This window comes from Melopsittacus undulatus, chromosome 1 (genome assembly GCF_012275295.1).
Source record: "Melopsittacus undulatus isolate bMelUnd1 chromosome 1, bMelUnd1.mat.Z, whole genome shotgun sequence".
In the NCBI taxonomy this organism is placed as follows: domain Eukaryota; kingdom Metazoa; phylum Chordata; class Aves; order Psittaciformes; family Psittaculidae; genus Melopsittacus; species Melopsittacus undulatus.
In genome coordinates, this window is record NC_047527.1 from 70688659 (window position 1) to 70709822 (window position 21164).

At 37.9% G+C, this 21164-nt stretch overlaps 1 protein-coding gene across 1 annotated transcript in view; it reads left to right on the forward strand.

Moving 5' to 3' along the window:
- Nucleotides 1-21164, forward strand: part of COBL (cordon-bleu WH2 repeat protein) — a gene marked incomplete at its 5' end in the record, with an annotated part of 115293 nt that overhangs the window by 60991 nt on the left and 33138 nt on the right. Inside the window, 2 exons of the mRNA XM_034068000.1 lie at nt 3511-3649; nt 6579-6752. Coding sequence (XP_033923891.1) covers nt 3511-3649; nt 6579-6752 — 313 coding nt within the window. The remainder of the gene's footprint in view (nt 1-3510; nt 3650-6578; nt 6753-21164) is intronic.

Consider the following 21164-nt stretch of genomic DNA (forward strand, 5'->3'; position numbering starts at 1 on the left):
TTAGCAATATAAGAACAGAAGTGACACTGTCTGAACTAGGTCGTTTTGGCCCACTTTATTAATTTCTAGCTCACTTGATGGTATTAATTATAGACAAAGAACACTTACTAATATCTTTAAAGATTATGTATTTCTTACATAACAGAAGCTAGCCTAATACTTTCTTCTAGTTAAAAATGCTACATAGGTGAAACACAAGCGTTAAGACTAGGAAATACTCTGCTACATCTACAGAGGGGCTCCTGTAACAAAGTTTGAATGGAAAATTACTTTGGATAATGTTGTTAGGGCTTCATTTCTATATAAAAGAAGCAGCCAGCCATAACAAATTATTTTCAAGTTCAATTGGTTTTGTATATACAATTGCAAGAAAGAAACAGTGTGTTCTTTGTGTGTTTTTCCATTTATGTTTAGCATCATAGGTTTACTGAAGTTGGCGTTAAAGAACTACTTTTAACAATTTTTATGACTTGTTCTTGAACTAGACACTTCTTATATACATTGTAGTGTGGCTGGCTTTAAACAAGCTTTTCATCTTCTTTATAGTGTTTTAAAAGTACACTCCACTCAGCTGGCTGTAGAATAAAAGCATTTTCATGTGTGTATTTGACCAAACTTGCATTATTATAGTTGTGCAGTAGCTATTTTCTAGCCTTTTCTTTAGCTGTAGCAGCATGTTCATCCGCATATCTAATGTTCCTCATCAGATTCAACTAAATAGGAATGCATAGAGTTGAAACACGTAAACTGCCTTCTACCAAGGATCCTTTCTTCTTAGTAAAGCAGTAATGTATCTTTGAGGAATTTGACTACCAAAGTAACATCCTTTATCATCTGGTACTTGGGGAAGGGTGATTAGTGCTCTCTGTAATTTCAGGGGGAAACTCAAGTTTCCTTACTTTCTGCTTTGACTCTCAAGATTTTATAGACTTTTAAATCATGAGCCGATCATTTTTTTGTCCTCAAGTAAAATGACCTTTCTGTCTGAAGAGACAGGAGTGAATGTGAAAACTGCAAAATGCCATTAAATAACAGCTAAAGTGATTTGTGCTTGTGAAGTGTCAGGGAGGTTCAGATGCTGCCTGTCTCCCAAATGATTGAAGTTCTTCATAGCTACTGAATTTTGGAAACTTTGCAGTCATATTAATCAAAGTCCCCACTTGGATAATTTTCTCTTTTGTAATGCAGTATCCTGGAGAATCAGGATACGGTATTAAATGCTCACATCTTCAGTTATTTGAAAGGGAGTGCAGAAGAATGTCGTTTTTTTCCAAGTGCCTATTTGCCAATTGCCCAAGATAGGCATGGAAAAGAATGCAGGATCAGGTAGCTGTCTTACCTGTAATTCCTCCTCTATAAACTAAAGCCTGATGAGTCTGTTTCACTGAAGTTTCCCATGTTCAGCTCAATACTGGGTATTCTGTTCCATAGGAAGTGGGGAGCGGAGGGATGAGATACAGCTTAAGTCAGTTCCAGTCAGTTCCTAATCCCTGGAAGGTAGTCACTTCATCAGAAGAGGTGATGAAGATACTTGCTTCCGTATTTGCTTAATATGGAGCAAATTTGGGGCAGAAGTTTTTCAGAGAACATCTAAAATTTTGCTGTACCCATTCCTGAACATTTAAGCTCGTGCTTTTTTCTGGGGATAAGTAGAATTTTTTAAATTCCATGCAGTTCTGTGACCAAAATTGAAGTCTGCAGTATCACTAGTTACTATGAACATTCTTGCTCATTTGCTGTGCCTAAGTTTATCTAGATTGGCTTCACTGGTTTTATCTAGTGGACATTTAATGGAAAATGCAGAAATGACGCACAGTAGTAGGAAATAAGACCAGAACGCTTCACTGTGAGGGTGGTGAGGCACTGCCACAGGTTGCCCAAAGAAGCTGTGACTGCCCCATCCCTGGCAGTGTTCAAGGCCAGGTTGTATGGGGCTTTGAGCAACCTGGCCTAGTGGAAGGTGTCCCTGCCCATGGCCTAGATGATCTTTAATGTCCCTTCCAGCCCAAACCAGTCTATGATTCTGTTCTCTGACACCTTTCTTTCCAAAGACCCAGTGCCTTTCTTTCCAAACCTCCAGCCCCTCCATCTTATAGAAGCTGTTTGCTACAAAGTTGTAGCATATCTTGGTTGATGTGCTCTATTGCCTGTTCAATTTATTACCAAGTTTCTCCATATACAAGATATGGGTTCACCAGGAAGGGATAGAGGGTGTCCAGTTGTCATGTGGCACAGTGGTTAGAGCATTATCCTGAAAGGTAGGAACATGTTTGTAGTTTATAACCTGAGACCCTTCTGAGTGCTTTTCAAAAGGGAGGGAGGCTCTATTCATGTCCCATTCATTTATGCTCAGAGTTTTCACTCAGCATAGGAACAGATGCATATAAATTAGTGCCTTCCCTCTTAATTCTGATAATAGTTTTGAGCAGTGTGAAGCTATTATTTGTTAAATGAAATCTTCCACAACAAATGTATTTTAAGGGTTCATTAGTCCTCTGGATTAAAGAAAATACTATTGTTGTTGTTGAGGCCTTTAAAATACTAGAAAACCACCAAGCAGTACTGTACATTAGGTATCTTAGACTATGGGGTGTATCAGGATGAACAGAGCAGTGAAGTCATGCAAGTGAAGACTCAGGAATGCCAACAGCATGCCATGTGTGGGCAGCTCCCATTACCCTCTGCCTCAGCTAAACCTGGTTCCATCTAGTGTTGTCAATACCCTTCAAATATAAGAATTCAACAGATTTTCCTGCGTGGTATTGTTATTATTTTTCCAGAAAAAGAAATTAAGAGCTAAGTTCCAACAAGCTACAGAAAATATTATGCAACCCAGTGAAACCCAAGTCACTTGTAATAAATTTTGTCATATTTTTAAAAGCAGCATAAACAGCAATGTAGTCTTGGCTTGCCAACCAGCATGTTGCCATTGTTGGAAACTGAGGTGTTACAGATCTTCAGAAGTATGTCTGTGAAGTCCAGCAGACATAAATAGAGTACAGTATGATCTCACATCATCATGCAAGCAAACTTTCAGTTCTGATTCTTCTCTCAGAAGTCCTTAAGCAAAAATTTGAGAGGGAAAGTAAAGAAAGGGAGTTTATTCCATACACATATCGATTGGATTATTGAACCATAATTTAAGGTTTGAAGAAACCAATGGAAAAACAAGATTATGCTAAGTCTTGAGCTTAACAACACATGTAGTATCATTCTGTGCATTGTTGAATGTTGGGCTCTCTAGTTCTCTTTGATCACAGACATCAAATATCTGCCAGACTGGTGTTATTGATGGGACATTCATCCGCAGTTCTTGTCCCTTTCCTTCTCCAAGTGCAATGTTATTATACCTTTTCTGTCTTTTTAATCTCTTCTTGTCACTATAAATGCTCATTATAAGTATACTGTGCTCAGAAATTAGGTCTTATGACAAATACTTTTTCTTTGTTGCTAACAATTTACAACATCAACAAAACATTTACTTTACTGTGCCTATTTCAACTTTGCTAGATTTCACAAGGAGGATCCCTAAATGATTTACAGAAAAAGAAGAGGCGTGCCCCTCTTCCACCAACTGCATCTGCTCCACCCACTCCTGCCATCCCAAACAGGACAGAAGAGAGGGAAGACAAGAGGAAGAGCACAATGGGTGAGAGGCGTTCTTTTCTCCTGTGTAATCACATGCATGTGCTTTCGGTGCTCTCTGTTTGAAGTTTCCTTAATCTGTTATGCTGTGAGTTTAGAAACTTTTGTAACTTGAGGGAAAAAAGACACATTTCTCTGCAGAATGAAAGTCTGGAAATAAGTGTTTCTATATTACCAGCTTTTTTTAACAGCACCTTTCAGAGTACCATAGGGTAGTAAAAGGTAGCTAACACCCATCAGATAATTTGAATGGTACAAGCTCCATACCCAAAAGCACTAGCCTTGGGCCTGTTCTGCACCCTTAAGGTCATGGTGGTTTTGGTAGCAAATAGTGACTTGGAAATGGTAAATGGAAATGCTAGTAAACGGAGATAGGCCAGGCATTGCTGAAAGCAGCTGAAGCTGTGGGGCTTTGTTAGAATAGTAAGTATTACAGTCAACCGCGTTCATTATCTCCCAGTGTTCTTAAAGCCTAAAGACATCTTCTTTTGCTGGAGCCCTCAGCAGTTTGATGTCAACTGCCCATATTCAGTGGGTTTTTTTCTTTTGAATTTGGTCCTCATTTTTTTAATCAATTGATCAATCAATCAATCTCTACTGAGTCTTTAATCAGTAGAAGAGAACTGGTGCGCTCAAAGGAGTGCTTACATGGTTGGATACAATAAAAGAAACTCTACCGCTCAGCTGCCCATGACACCACATTTACTGTCATCCAGGAAGACTGAAAAACGTTCTCCCAGACCTCTGTTGTTATCTGACTGTTAGTTTATTCAGATCAGTGGGAGCCTTGCCCAAGTGAGGACCCCAAGATTATGCTTTTAGCAAACAAAGCGGTTTTATGATGGGTAAAGATATGAGATAATAACCCCACATATTGGAACTCATTTTTCAGTACATTAAGAAAATCATTCTTCAAGTGCCATAACGCACTCTGTGCGCCTTTGACCTCATGTTTCATAAAGTGCCTAAGACATGCAGATATGACATCCTGTCATACATAATTGCTTACATTACAAATGTCTCACAGTTTAGAAAAAAACCTCTTGGCTTTGTTCCAACATTTATTTTCAGTAAATGCCTCACATTTAATGCCTCAGCATTTATGTAGCAGCAGGAGTCCATTATCTTGTGACACGTTCGACTCCATTGACATCTCTTACTTAAACCTTCTAAGGGGAACGTTATTGCTGTGCCATATAACACAGGAGTTTTCAGCAAATTGGCTTACTTTTAACCACTGCAGATGTCAGTCTGATGCTCCTGATGCTTTGCCCTACTGCTGGTCACTTAGTGATGACATTTGGTGCTTTAACTTTTAGCGTTCGTTTTATTTTGTATCTGTGCTCAATATGTTGCAGATGAAATAAAGCAGAGCAGAGCCACTTCTAGTCCATTCAGTAGTGTGTACACAAATGCTTGCTGGACAGACTCTGCTGATGTAGGATTCTGTAGTATCATTTACTTTAATGGAGCCTCATTATTTTACACCAACAAAGAACTTTCCCACAGTAGCCCTGTCTTCAGAATTTTTTCTGTACATTTTCTGCTACTTTCTTGAATGAATGTGTTCATTAACAAGAAAAAAAAATGTTAACAGCAAGGGAAGTTTGGTAAAACAGCCTCTCTTCAGGGTCCTTGCAGGAAAACAATGAGAAAGCACAGATGGCTCTGAGAGCAAGAGAGAAAAGCTGTGAAAAAAAGGAAGACTGTAGTGAAGGGAAAATGTGCTGCAAGAAACAGGCAGCCACATGATGGAAAAAGGATTATAGCTACCTATGTATCTCCCAAGTTAGCTACATGAATCAAAGCAAAAGATCTTACCAAAAATACTCACAAACTGGCAAATTCACTTCAGTATTCAATACTGAATCACTTACTGTGACCCTGAACTATTGTGCCTAGTTTTCTTAAAGCAGTAAAAAAGAGTCTGCACATTTGCCAGAATTAATTTGTGTATTGACTTTCTGGAAGCTAGCGACTCTTAAGTAGAAAATCATGTTTTAATCTTTTTTCCTCCCTCTCAGTTCTGCTTCATTTTTGAGTAGCACAAGAGCATGAGGTTTAGAGTATAGGAATGAACAGAATGGATCAGACCAGAGGTTTTCAGCAATGACAAAAGCAGATGCCTGAGTCAGTGTATGAGAGTAGAATGAGCAGGTAGTCATGGTTCCTCAGTGTAATTGCAGCATCTAAGGACTTTCCAAATTGCAGTAGCTCTATGTACACTAGAAACTAACAGCAGTTTTTTAGCATTGCAAATAGTTAGCTTTGTATAGTGCAAAGTTGGAAGTATTTATTTAATGGTTGCACATAGTATTTAAGCTATCAGCCAAAGTTACGAGTATTTCTTTCAGTAGCTTAAACAGTGATTTGCAAAAAGCAACTTAATCATCTTCACAATGTCAAAATAATAAAAAACCTACTCAGAAAAAGGAAAGAAAAACCTGTCAAGATATTTCAAAATACTGACCTGAAGTATCGTCCTCTTTCTCTCAAAGAGTCAGGAAAACAGTCATGTAAAGGTCAACAAATGCAGGCAGTTTGGCACTTAAGAAGATAAAAATAAACCACATTTTCACATTTCCTTACATAGCTTGTTTCTTTTTTTTTTTTTAATTGAACTTTTTTTCTCCTTCTTTATGTCTGCCAAAACTGTGATTTTAACTGTTAGTTGTGACGTGCATGTAGACCCCATGCTCGATTCTGGTCCTGTTGCTATTGGCTTAAAAGAGATCTGGCTTTTCCTTCTCCCTTAATTATTTGGGGTAAATAAGAACAGATTTAAATCCAGAGAGATTTTGGATGTGGGTAAGGAAAAATCAATGTGTGCTTGAAAATAGTGATTTTCAATAAAAATAACAATTAAACAAGGAAAATTAATGAAATATTCCATATCTTGCAGTGAAGTAACTAGTCAATTGATCCTCCTGTAGGTGATGGACGGCAGGTGCCGCAAAAGCCTCCTAGAGCTAGCACCACCCGAGGTCCACCCCAGTTAGTGATCCCCCCACCCCCACCTTACCCTCCTCCTGACAGAGGCATTGTGGATCCAACAGTGTGTTACAGAGAAGCAGATGTTACAGCACCAACAGAGCTGGTACCTAAACGTATGTTTGAAAATACATGTATTTGCATTTCCACTCCTTTGATGGTTACTGTCAGGGGTACCTTTTCCAGACTTTCCTCTCTGCTCTCTAGATATACATGTCTCTTTTTCCCCTTTTTATCCAACCTTTAATCCAGTTTTCTAAAATGTCCAATGCAGTGTAACTCGTTAATACAAAGTAACCAAAACATTTGTTTGGAGACAGTGTTTTTGGATGATACCTGGCCATTGTATGGAAACATTTAAAAACAGCCATCAAACCTTGTGACTTTGTGCAGCTGGAAGCAAAAAGCTGTTCTCTTGTATTAGTTGTCCATGTTTGGTTTTCTGGACCGTGTTTTCTGTCTCTCCAGATAAGAGTTCCTTTGAGAGTCAATAGGTCTGTCAGTCTAGGTTGAAAACTACAGGGTGTTTGCCTTAGCAAAATTAAACCATTTACAGGAGGTGTATGTTAAAGGCCTTCCTGTCCTAATGGGTGCATCTTCCTTGCCATCTCTGGGTAGTCTTTTGTGTGACTCTGCCCCTTGTGGCGTAACAGTTATCAGACAAAGAAATATGATCCTTTCCACACCTTGTGTATTTGTGAAAAGCATGTTTTCACGCTACTTTTTTGTGCTTATCCATTGATTGTCTTTAAATCTTTGTACACAGTCCAAGTCTTTGATCGCGTATCGTGTTCCCTGTGGGCTTGCCCTGCACACCCATGTAGATCCTGTAAAGGCAGCGAAGCTCTGCATGTTATGGCTTCTCATGAACATGCTTCCTTTGAAGGCCAGGAGGTGTTTCCTAACAATGGGATAGAGAAATGTCTCTACTATTTAACAAAACTTTTTCCAGGACATTTTCTTTACCAAACTTAATCTGCAGGTAGCAGTTCTCTGTTACATGAATGTGGGTGTTTTGTTGTTGGACAGCTGCTAAATCTGTAGCATTATTTTTGAATTTGTGCTGAGGAAATACAGATTGACAAGTTTTATTTGTGGGAAAAGAATAAAATCAAGGAGATCATGCTAACAGAAAACGTGAATCTTATTGAGGATTAACCCTAACTCATTTTCACTTGCATATGCACAGAAACCATATCATACTTAAAACCTTTTCATTTTTTTATTTTTGCTAGATACCATCAGCTTCCCTAAAATATTTTTCATTAAAAATACATTGTGGCCTTCTTTGCATTAATACTTAACACTTCATTTGAGTTTCTACCACTGTTATTTTGCAATGCTTTTCTGATCTACTTTGGTGATCAGATACCCTTTAATCAATGCAGCCCTGATTTTATCGGCCTGATCGTTTGCTCTTAAGCACAATATCCCAGCTGAAAGGATTTGATGAAGCTTGTACATGGAAATGTAGCATGAGCTTTTATTATTCTCCGAGAGCGAAAGAACAGTGCTTAGTGCATACTTACTTTAGGCTTAAAGCATGAGTGTTGAAGAGGGCCAACTTGAGCTTTATAATTACACTGTGCTCTACCTAGATAAAGATACGTATATAATTTACACAAGAGAAATACGTGTAGATGTACCCATGAAAGAAAGCAGCATGTATGACAGATGCTAATTATATTGCTTAATGCCATTCTGAAAGGTGCTTAGATACTGTAGTGATTGAGCAGTATAAGAACAGAGTTTTGCAATGATGTTTCTTATTGCCTGAGAACGCCTCAAGCATTGCAAATAGGACTTTGGCGGTGGATTCAAAGAACAGTTTTCAATCTTCCTAACTAACCTCAGTAAATGTGTTTTCTCATAGAACAAGGTGGTAACGTGGATAAGCTACTGATGCTAGCTATTGATGAAAGGCATGTTTGTTCTAAAAATCACTCTTAAAACAGCTTTCTCAGATGAGGATTGCAGTCTTCCTTCACTGAGTGGGTGACTGTCAGCAGCAGTTTATCTTTCACAAGATGAAATTCCAAGTCAGAAATTAAAATTCTGTAATCGTGTGGAGTTTAAGTTCTTGTTCCATACCATCTGCCACTGTCTGTGGGGCATTGTGCCTCACCCCTCGTTCCTTCCCAGCAAACACACAGTTGTTCCCCTGTGCTCTGCGAAACCCTTGTTGAGGAACTTTGATTTCATAGAGGATGGTGATAGTCACTCTTCGTGGAGTTTTCCAAACTTACATAGAGTGTAAGTCATTCATGAATAGGGCTTTTAGTAAGATACTTGGGCTTTTCTGACTCTAATCGTAAGAGTCTTTTCTACAAAGCAAGAGTACGAAAGTTCCTCGTAGTTTTTTCTCTTTGATCTTTCTGTTCTCATTACATGAGCTTTCCTCTTAACTTAGGTCTGGTAGACCCTTAGCTGCATGTTGTATACATGTCTAAAATTATATGGGATCCTATTTCTTTCCCTGTCTTACTAATCAGATTGTTCATGACCTGTGATTCTAAGACTAACTGCACTTTGGGAACGCAGAAAAATGGAGATTGTCAGCTCTGTTGCATGGTGTTTGATTATGTTACATAGTTTGTGAAGTTCCCACTAAGTGAGTCAATAGTAAGCTCTGTGCTGCTTAACTCAGGTAAAGAATGCACATATTGAAAGATTGCTGCACCTGGGCAAGCAACTAAAACATGCTGCCTTGAAACGTTTTCAACTAACTAATCAGAATAACTGCAATATTCCTGTGAACCCATGGTTAGCCCTTTATTTCACTTATTATGAACTATCATTAAGAGTTGCACTAAGAAATTAAAAGCTGTTTGAAAAAGAATAGAAAAATCACCTTCTTATAGAACAAGATCCTGGAGCTAAAAGTTTTCACTCTGACAGTGGGTAAAGTGCTAGTGAATTCAGGGTTCACACTGGGTAAGGGTTTGACAACTGTTTGATTTTAAAATTTCAGAATGTGCTCTGTCTTTAAAGAAGTGAAATAATGATTTGAACATGTCTTTGATTTTAACTATAGATCAAAATAATCAATCATCACTTAACCAGAAAATCTGAAAAGGATGAAGGAGTAGGTATAAGCATTTACCAGTTGTTTTGAAGAGATGACATGTCTGCTACTAGTTGATGGATAATAGTAGGTTAACAGAATGGAGCCTTGCCCTCATATCCATTTTTTTATGTTTTTCACTGTAGCCTTGATATATTAATAGGTAATACAATCCACTTGACAAAGGCTGTGACAATTTCACAAGCAATTCAGTCATATTTCTTTAGTCACCTTAATATATATCTTGTCTTTCACAGTCATTAGGGATAGTTTAGAAGGGTTGGACTTTGTTAACCTGAAGCAAAAATAGGTAGAGAAACTCATAGAGAGGAAACTACATTTTCTTACCTGTGGTTCTAAATTAATTGAGAACTGCAGGCTGCTGAATAGGTAATTTTATGGGGCCCTCATAGTGCACTGTCTCAGAAGGCACCTGGGAAGTGACCCAGCCTTTTCTCTTGGAGATGGACTTTAAAGCAAAAAATTTGCAAGTGTGAGTTAGGAAACTTACAGCACTACCATCGCTCCATCTAATCATCCATCCTGTTCTGAGACTAAAGAATGAAGTTGAGTCTACTACATCATCAATCTTGTACCTTCTGGAGAATGAAAATTCAGGCGAAGTAAAGAAGAATTCATAGACATGTATCAGTAGGTGTGTTGTGCTTTTGGGATTGAGTTAGTTTGTGCATGGACCCAGGGAGTTAGTCTCAGAGCATCTGTTGGATTCTGGATTTTAATGCATGTATCCACATCCTTTGGGTGTCTGGTTCTTTACTGTTACTGAGCATGAATGCCATTCTGCTGTCTCACCTACACAATATTTATAATTTTATCCTTTTACTCTTTTCCCCCAACAGTTTACTGTTGTGCATCATTCCCTTCATATACCAAGCGCGTCTGACAGACCTTGCCTCTTCCTATGATCTTCATACCTCTGAACCTTCTGTTGCCTCTGCTACCCTGATTCTTCTGTTGCCTTCCTTCCTCCCCTGCTGGAAAAAGAACCTTTTTTTTTTTCTTCTGACTGAGATTTTGGCTTCCTTTCTTTTTAAACTTGCACATTCTCTTTTAATTACTATTGATTATTTTTGGCTGTGGTTCATACTCATTTGTGAGATGTACGCTCCAGAACTGAATGCTGTGTTACGTAAATCTATATATCAGCCTGAGAAAGGTTATCCGCACATTTGTCTGTTCTTTTTCAAAAGGTTCTTTTTATTTTGAGCCATGTTTAATTTCATTTGGCTTTGCAAAGATTGTGTTTTGGGATGGGGTGTCTTACTTTCAATACTGTTTAAAGATTTAATGAAAACTTCCTAAAAGCATTTTTCATATTTTTCTGTTAGCCTAGATGTAACATGTAACATTTTACATTCTCTGACATATTCTATTTTTCCTTCACTCAATATGTTTTGTTCCTTTGGAACAAAACAAGATCTGGGCATGGCTTAGTCAAGTTGAAGTGCAAGATTCTTTCTATATCTTGGCTATTAATCAAGCTGCCAAGAAAAAAGAAACAGATCTGTTGGATCTGTAAGGGGCCTAAAAGGAATACTAAGAACCACTACCAAATGCACTGATTCATAGGCTTTACTTCTGCTTTCATCCTGATGCTTAATACGAGTAATTTTATCTTGTTGATGGAGACATCCTGTGGAAATCAAGGTGTGTGTTCTATTTCTGTACCAAAAGATGCAAACACTGTTTGCTCAAGATGCATCTTGTTCCACAAGTCTCCTTTTTACAGTTGTACTAGGAATACTCAGTGAGTTATAATTAAAATATCAACTATAGGATTGTACTTACCAAAAACTTCTTTGTGCTGAAGAAAGTTCTTTATATGAACGGCCTGTAAGACATGTATTTTTAATCATTCTGAACTATAAACATCGGTTTTATGAGTTGCAATGGTGCACACACCCAGAACTATTCTGACCTCACATGTACGGTGATTTAAGACATTTATGTTATTTAAATGAGTGAGTTGCAATACATAACTCTAATTTAAATGATGAAAAATTATTGTTTTACCCTCAAGCAAATAATCACGTTCATCTTGAATCCTTTCCAGGCAGGCAAAATGGAGAATAAGAAAGCAAAGCATTCCTACAGATAATGCGAAACATGACTAAAAAGGGGTTTGACGGTTTTTAATACAAATATAACATGTTAGTTAATAAGTGATGCTTCACAAAGTATACTCAATACCCTAAGGGTCTTCTAATAAAGGTGGAGCAGAACTGAACTCTCTGCGCTGCCAGGTACTTTGTAATACTTCTTAAGACAAGACAATGGTTTAATTGTAAGTCTTCTCTTAAAAAAACCCAACTTAGTAGGTGTTCACAATGTGAAGATTAAGAATGTAATTTACCTATTCTTATTACTCTATTTACATCCTATTTGTAACTCCATAGAGTTACATGCCCTGTGGAGTTCAGACTAGTATAAAAATGGCATAACGAAGTGGTGAAACAAAGCTTCTTACATTGTGTACAGTGTAGAAGTACAGTGTATTGTAAAAGCAGTTCTTCGCATAGACACCAGTTTAGCTTAAAGGAGGTTTGAGTTTTCAACAAAATGAGATTTTTGATGAAAGTTTCCTTGCCTTGAAGGAATACATCTGTGATCCCTCTCCACAGAGCAGACAGGTTTGCTGTGAAAAGCTCTGGTTTTAGGTGGTCTACTCAAAGTCCTGAATACTCTTGGTGAAAACTCAAGAAGTTCCTTACTTGTCCTTAACTTAGTTTGGGTTTGGTTGGGGGGGGGGTTGTTTTGTTTTTTGTTTTGTTTCTAATTAAAATGCAAAAGTTGCCTCTAAAAATATTTTTGTGGGGATTATCATTTTCTGTAAAATTCCCGTGTAAAATATTTTAATGACCAGTTTAAGTTAGCCAGCTCTCCCTTTCTGAACTAAAAAAAGAAATGCCTTGCTTATGTCAGTTCATATCCTCTGTTTCACAGTTTCGTAAGTGCCAGGTATACATAGTATTAAACAAAAGTTTAAAACAAGAAAGAAAGAAGAAAAGAAATTATACTTCTAGTATTAGTATGTTTAAAACCTCCTAGTATTACATACAGTGTGGGAAGAACCTTTCAGTGACACTCCTAAAATCCAAATCTGTTCGGTGGAATTGCATAGATACTCTTGTTTCACAACTGTAAATTCATTCATGGTGTGTGTGCTTAAACAAAGTGTGATTATGGGAATGTGAACTTGCTGGAAGTTTAGTTCATGAGCATCAGCTCAATGCTGAGGTGCAGTTGGGGAATCCCCACTTGTTCCAGGCTTCGATCCAGGATTTCTAATGTCGCCTCGATTCAGCTTCTGGAAGAGAATGAGAGCTCTTCTGTCATTACCAATGAATGGAAGATATGTCAGTTTAGGTCAGTTTGGTGGAGTCTTAGGTTAGCATTGATGTGAAAGGACACTGGGTTTACTTCTTTTATTTTAACCATGGACACACTAGAAGTGTAATGAAAATGACATGGAGAAGTTGGTAACAAATTGACCAATACTATACTACAACTATACTACAAATTTTCATCAAAATTCTTGCCAAAATTAGTAAGAAACACATATAATACATTCAGGATTTATCTGCACTACCAAACAGCATTGCTGAAACTGTCCTTCATGGCAAGGTATCTGGGTGAAAAACAAACAAACCAAACCAAACCCCAAACTGGAAAATACTTTTGAGCCCTTTCAGGACAAGTAAATGCATAGGTAGCTTATAAATCAAAACAAATTCCACTATTATGACTCCAATGGCAGTGACATTCAGTGCTCATAGGAAATAAGGACAGATGTGTAATTTATGAATAAACCCATTCTGATACCTGATGAATGGGCTCAACTCCTACGAAATCCAGTGCATTAGAAACAGATTCAGTTTCCCGGTGCACAGGTTGTACTGAATGGCCGTATAAATGTTTTTTTATGTTGACCACCAGAGGGAGCCGATGTTGTCACACATCTGCAGGAGGTAGCAAGGAGGAATAATGCTAAAGTTGTAAGCTAATAGATACCCCACTTACACGAAGATTTTCAATTCTTTAAGTGTGCCATGAAATTAAGCAGAATTTTACTGAGTCGTTTTGTTCAACAACCAAAAAGAAAAAATAAGTGTTTTTTTCTTGATTTTTTTTATCACTTTCATTGCAAATAGGAAAATTAAGATAAAATCGTATTTAGAGGTGATGCCACAGTGTTGGCATCTTCCAGATGTAATCTCAAACTTTTGCTCTAGGCATTCTTGCAAAGGGTGGTGGCGTATTGGGTCGGTTATTACATTGCATAGATATTGTCGGTGTATTTATGGCAGCTCTGTACAAGGTGTGGAAATTAGTGTATATGGCTGGTGTCTGTGCTTAAAAAAAGTGCACAGGAGTAGGTCAGGTTTGGTGCCAGTATAGGAAGACATATTCTGCTAGAAAGATTTATCAGCTTGAGTTTTAGCATTTTAAAAGCATGAGCAGATTGTGTTAGTATCTATCCTCTTTCACAGAGAAATGACTTCATTACCAGCACTTCAGTCATTCACAGGCTCAAATCTAGAATTCAGAGACTCTCCAAACATCCTTAAATGTCTTTTCTACATGCAGTGCTTTCTTTTTCTTCCCTTAAGATTGAAATCTTTGAGGATTGAAATGAATGTTGTCTTTCTCACTGAGCAGCTGGATTTTTTTTTTTTTTTCATTTCAAGCGACAAGGCTGTAGAATATTAAACTTTGAACTCATTCCATTTTTATCTTTAGAAAATACGTTATTGGTCCAGAACTAAATTTTTTTTCTGGGCAGGTAAAATATGGAGAAAATATTCTGAATATATGAATGGAAAAATAAGTATTTCTCCTTTTTTGTTCATTTTTAACTGGAACTATTTAAAAGTGTCCGTGGCATCTAGAGTGCTCAAATAAGTGCCAGGGGAGAGTGACTGGTATAGAACTCATCCAGTCCAAAATGTATGATGAATTGCAAAGACCTACGATGCATTTAAACATATGGCCATGCAATCTATCATATGTCTATCATCTGTCCCTGTATTCTGCATTTATAAAGTAAACTCTATGGCTGTGATTCTCATGCACTCATCATTTAAGCTTACAGCCATTTTAAGCCCTCTTTATTGTTCCATCCCAGTATAAAAGTGCCTCTTTGTGAGAGCTGGGCCGTGTGTGTATATAAGACACCAGTTCTGTCTTCTGTACTTGGCTTCCAGTCACTACTGTGACTCTCAATATATATTTAGTACATGCAGTAGGCACCATTTAACTTTCCATACTAAAATACATGTTATTTTAGAAGACAGAATGTAACTTATCCCATCCCTTGAAAATTACAGCCATGTTGTTTTCTAATGTCACTGCAAAACTATGAGCTCCCCCCTTAAGGACAGTGAGACAAACTTGCTGTAACTGTTTACACATTTCTCATTCAGGTATCTCATATACTGTACACAGATAAGCTTCTGTATTGCACCTTTTCTGTGGCTAGAGAAGTCCACTGTTAAAATTCGTAAGAAGTTGAGAGAACACAATGTGACATAGTTAATTCTTTGTTTATCCAAAAGAGCTTACACATAATAAGCTCTGCTGATTTTTGCTGAAGTGGAGAAGGGAGAAGGTGATCCTGTATTTTTCTATGCAAGAATCAGCTCTTTATTCCTTGATTATTGCATATTCTTCTGTAATGCTCTGACTTCAAGTGGTAAATGACTGTTGAAAGGACCAAGCCCATTAGCAAGAATGAACTACTTTAGAAGTTAATAACATACTGAATAGGTATCAACTACTGAGTCTTTTATATCCCTTAAATGTTCCTTGAACATGAAAGTTTGTTGGTTTTGGTTTGGTTGTTGTTCTTTTTTTTCCTGTTCAGTTCTAATAAGAAAATTATAAGTTTCGGTCAACAAATCTGATTCATTTTCTCATGCCTTGAGAAAGTTCTGAAGCAGGAGACTCAGTCCTGGGTAAAGGTAACACCAGTTGAAAAGGGGGTATTTTGTATTCACTCATGTTCACTCTGCTGCTGCTGCCTGTGTTGGAAATAATACCTGTGATTCTGCAGACTCTGAACAAGAAATCAGTCCTATTATAAGGGAGCACAGTTCCTTTGAATATAACAAATTATTTTCTGGTTACATTATACAGAACTAGACTCCAGTAAATTAAACAGTCTTTCTAGCCTCATTTCCTTTTATTTAGGGGTTTAAGTGGTAATTTACCTATTTCATAGAATGTGGAATAAATCTTAGCTTTGCAATTCTCGTCCTGACTAAATGTAAAGACATTTCTCTTATAATTCCCTTGTAGTCAGCTCTGAAATTCAAGTGATTCGTGGATAAACTGTGAAAGTTTATTCTAAGTGTAACCAAATTCCCTATTTCCCTCTTCCTTAGTTAAAATAAGAGCAGTTTAACTATGTGAGCTGTACCTTCAATAACAAAGTGTAATCTTAAACATACTCTGTTGTACTCAAACAGTGGAATATGAAGAAACCATCACACCCATACAAACAGAGACACTTATGGTTTATCAGTACCAAGCTGGACTAAACATCTATGTCCATCCAAATACATGTATGTGGTGTGAGTGTGTGTGTGAGAACTTTAATCCTGGGTAGGCATTTGAAGTTATGCTTGAGCTGCACATTATGTGTTGGCCAGATCAAACTGGAAGGTTGGCATTTGAAATGGCATTGAAATTTGTAGTGCAAGATCCTACTGGTTCAAATGCGGGGAATGCACAGGGAGCTACATAAAGCAAACTGTTGAAAGTTTTTGTGTTCTCTGTTCCAGGTAGGTGATAACACCCATTCCAAAGTTCTTGTCCATCTTTAGAGTTGCTTGTACTCAGCTTTTCCTATTACCACTTCTAAGCCAGTAAACACTGACTAAAATGCCTGCCTGCTTTCTTCTAAGAAATTGAGAATTCTGGCCATGCACATTCACTTCTGGGTTTTAGGGCCTGAGGGAGCAAAAGGCTGAGAGCAGAGACAGAGTCTCTTTTGTCAGCTCCTTTTGTGGATTCCATAATTGGTTCCTGGCATGGATGAAAGAATTACTTTCCAACCTACTGTACCATAAGCAAAGGTGGGGTGTAATGGAGGACAAAGACCTAAAACAAAAGAAGACCAAGGAAAGAATGAGAAAGGAGGACTAAGACAGACTAATTTTTATTTCTTTTAACACTGTTGTGATTAAAAGGTGAAGGTAAAGATGCTAAATGGTTGGTAACCTCCCATGAGCAGTGAAGGACTGGTGGAGTATCTGCTTACATATTACAGCAAACAAAACAAGAGTTTTTTTCGGTTAAAGCATGTAATGGAAATTATCATTGATAGCTGTTTTTTACAACATGTAGGTTACCATTTTACTTCTTGTCTCTCCCATGATTGTTTCCTTTGTCAGTTTTTTCCTTTGAGAAGTTAAAAACTGAAGGGGAAAATCCTATTTTATTTGTAAAAACATGAAAACTAATGGAGAAATATTTTCAATATTTTTTCCGTAACTAAGTGAAAACATGCCACAGCTCTGTAAGGTGTTTGTATAAGTGAAACGGTCAAGACTTGAATTTAAGAATTTAAGAATTCTTATACTTCATAAATTATAAGAATTATGAAGAACTATAGAATTATAAATACTGTAATAAAAACTAATCTACCAGCATTAAGGTCAAGATTATAACTTTCTTTACTTGGCTTCTACTTGTAAGACATGAAGCAATTTGGAAGCTAAACAGACTCTTATACTTGATTTGTTCTACAGAAAGCCTTACAGTGGACTGCTAAGGGCTGTAGAGGGCTGAGCCTGTATCAATTCCTAGTGTTGCTGGGAGTAGATATGACTTTGGGGACTATTGCATGAATGCACCAATATTTTGGTTTTATTGTGAAACCCTGTTTGGGTATTACCAGTCTCTTGGACATGTTAGCTCAGAAGTGACACAATTCTTTTTTACCAGGTATCCTGCTTTCTTCCCAAAAAGAGGATTCCCCCCTCCCCCGATAAATCTTGTTTCAATTAAATACAACATATGTCAACATTTTATTGATTATTTATAACTTTATATTTTTTTACCTTTTCAAACCCTTTCCTTCTTGCTTTAAGGAAGCAAGAACAATATGTTGGTTAACTGACCAATCACTTAAAGAAATTTAGAGGTTTAAGTGTCCAAGTTTTCCAGATGAACACGTTAACAAAAAAAAAAAAAAGCACGCAATTTGTCTGTTTGCTCCACTCCCCTGTGGACAAGCCCAGCTTCATGTGTACCTGGCAGCTTTCCTGTTCTGTATTCAGCAAGCTAATCAATGCGTTTCAGGTGTTCCTCATATAAAATCATTTGTCTTCAGTCTGCTCTTACAAAGGACACAGATTGTACCAAGGTACTAAGAAAGCTTTTCTTCACTTTCAGGGCACATCAAATACATGTCAGCATTCATAATAACAAGGATTGGCAATGTATCGATTGCATTTTTTTACACAAAAAATCCTCACACATGGGAAACTCCTTGTGGTTTTTCCACAGAGTTAAATTAGTGCCTGTGAGAAAATGAGCAGGCTGAAAGCTATGGAGACAGAAGTCTTTAAATTTAGATGCTGTAGTGTAAAGAGATATAACAAATCACAGAATCCCAAGGGTTGGAAGGGACAGCTTGATTCTGTGCTGATCCAATAAGGCCACTCTAAGGTGAGAGGAGAGTTTTACAATCTCATGCTGAAGTTATGAGCAGTCAGGAAAATGAAAATAATGTTTAATGCTTGAGCATTACTGTACAAATTGTACTGTACAAAGTTGAACAGTGGCCAGTCACACCTGCTAAAACTTTTTCTGAACACAATCCTTGCCATTTTTTTTTTTAATTTTTAGGGATAATAAGGAGAAGGAAAGACAATAGTAAAGGGATAATAATAGATAAAAAAGGAAAAAAAATAGATGGGGGAGAAATTCCTAGAAGTTTCAACATCTTTTCAGAACCAAAATGATGTTAGACTTTGGGAATTTTTCTTTTCTTTTTTTTTTCCCCTTCTTTGTTTTCTTCTTCCTACCTGCTCCTGACCCCATCAAGTAATTCCCTAAGCATTTCTTTTAGACTTCTACTTTAATAGCTCGGTTCTCTGGTACCTAAACCCCACCACCCTCTTGAAACTTTGCTATTGTTCACAGCATCCTTCCCTGAGGTGTGCCTGGTAAATAATAGAGAATGAGCTTTTATGTCAGCACATATATGAAGAAAGTCTCCTTGTTCTGTCCTTCCATCTCTTTTTGAAACTTTTGGGACTGAACTTTAGGCTGTATCCTTCCTGACTAATTCAGAAGTTGTCAGCCAGTTAAAAGTTACTGGAGGCTTTCATAGACATACAAACCTACAACAGGGTGACCTTCTCAGTCTAATTTCTATAGGAACTCATGCTAAAAAGAGAGAAACTCAAAGACATTTCCAAATCTCCTGTAGGAAAAATGACCTTTTATGCTGATCCTAATTAAGCCTATTAACTCAGGTGAAAAATTCCCCAAACTAGCTTGTCTGTTTTGAGGGTATGATCATACTGAACCTTCAAATTCTAGAAATGGCCCTGATCCAGCAAAGCACTTAAGCATGCTTAATCAGGTACCCCATTATGCAGCATGCACGTTATTATTGAATGAACTGTGTAAATGAAAGCCTTAAAATGCTTCACATGAATAAAAATGCAGACAAATTTTCCCTGTGGGGATTCATCCCATGCATGAGATACCTGCAGCTTTGCATTTTGATCAGTGAGCGGTCCAATCCTGCTCCCATTGAAGTCAGTGGTAAAACCCAGCTACTGAAGTGTAAGCAGGATCTGATGCCAACAGCGCAAAATACGGAAGGGGAAAATCTATTCCAAGTGGGTGTTCAGGTGGTGACCCATTTCTTGCATCAGGCTACTGTTCACCATAGCACCAGAGATGACACTCTAACATTTTACTATCTGAAAATCAGTACAGAGCATAACATCGAGTTACCACTCTTGCATGTTTGCATTTCTTCAAGTTAATAGGGAAAGAGAGCCCCAGGGCAAAGCACGATTGATGAGATAATTGACTTCACAAGAGGACTAGGAAAGAGCGGATGAAATCCAGCACTGACTTAAGTATTCCATCTCTGCTTATATCTGACATACTCTGATCTAGTCCATCTGCTGTCAGAGGAGTGGTGGCATGACAGCAGAGCTCTCCAGTGAGCACTTTGTTCTGTACCTGTTGAATAGTCCCCTCCTTATCAGGCTCCCAGGGAGAGCTTCAGTGCTTGCTGCTAAAAAAGATAACCTCATATCCAGAGCTGGCAGTGGAGTTCTTGATAACTCTGCAGTTGATTCTTGCCTGATGCAGTGATTCTTGGCTAGGTCTGTGTTAGCAGAAGGGGAGTCTGTCTCTTACCATCCATCCATACAACCAACTGCCTTAATGGGATTCTTCACTGTGTTTATGGTGCTTTGTTGCTAGCGTAGCTCACAGTGCCTGGCAGCGTTTTAGGTGGTAAATGGGCTTGGCATGCACTGTCCTGGCCTCATTGCTCTTGATTTGCCTTCATCCCACCAGGGAAATCTGGCCTTCAGAGCACATAGGAAATGTCCTTACAAAATGGTACAATGCCCCTGTGAAGGGTACCTGTCTCACACAAGATTTTCAGGGGGTACTCTGGTCCTCAGTTTTGTTGTCTGCAAGAACAATTCTTTCTTCACTGGGCAGTTTCAGAAGGTAGAATGTCTTAATGATGAGAAGTGTTCAGGTATTCCCAAACAGTGTCTCTCCAGGTATATACTTTTATGGACGTCATTGGATGTCTTGCAGCTGTGAGAAATGTGATAGCAGAGTAATTGAATGTGAATGTTCAGTAAAAGGTATAGCTAAACTCAAAAAAGAAACATGGTCTTTTGGGTTCAAATATTTTTGGAAATAAAATTGCCAAAGTAAACCACCAGCCTAAGTGTATTTTAAAGCCTGTTATTGGAATGTTGGAGAGGGAAGCAGGTCTATTGGTCAGGAGGTCCAAGAGGAGTCAGTTAATGTGCATCAAAAGAGGTCAGAGTAGACCTTTGTGTCTTTATAGCGCAGAGGTGCGTGAAGATGTTCTCATATCTAAATTTGGAGTTAACTGCTGAAAAACTTCTGTGAAAGTATTTATGTTATTGGTGGTTTGGCTGAAGCATGTCCAATTAAATGGAGTTATTTTGTGCAGCCCTAATTGTAAGTTAGACAGGTGGTTTGTGCATGAAACATTTAATTTTCTCAGGGCTCTGTCTGACTTCAGATGATGCTACAGATGCTATCCCCCACAGGGATAGAAGGTGATGTAAGGGAAAATGATGTATGGGGGAACTGAATGGCAGCAATCACAGATCTGAATGCACTGAGGTGCTGCAAGAATGGATAAGAAAAAACTATGCAAGAATGATGAAATCCCATTTTATTAACCACTGCTCCAGTCTGG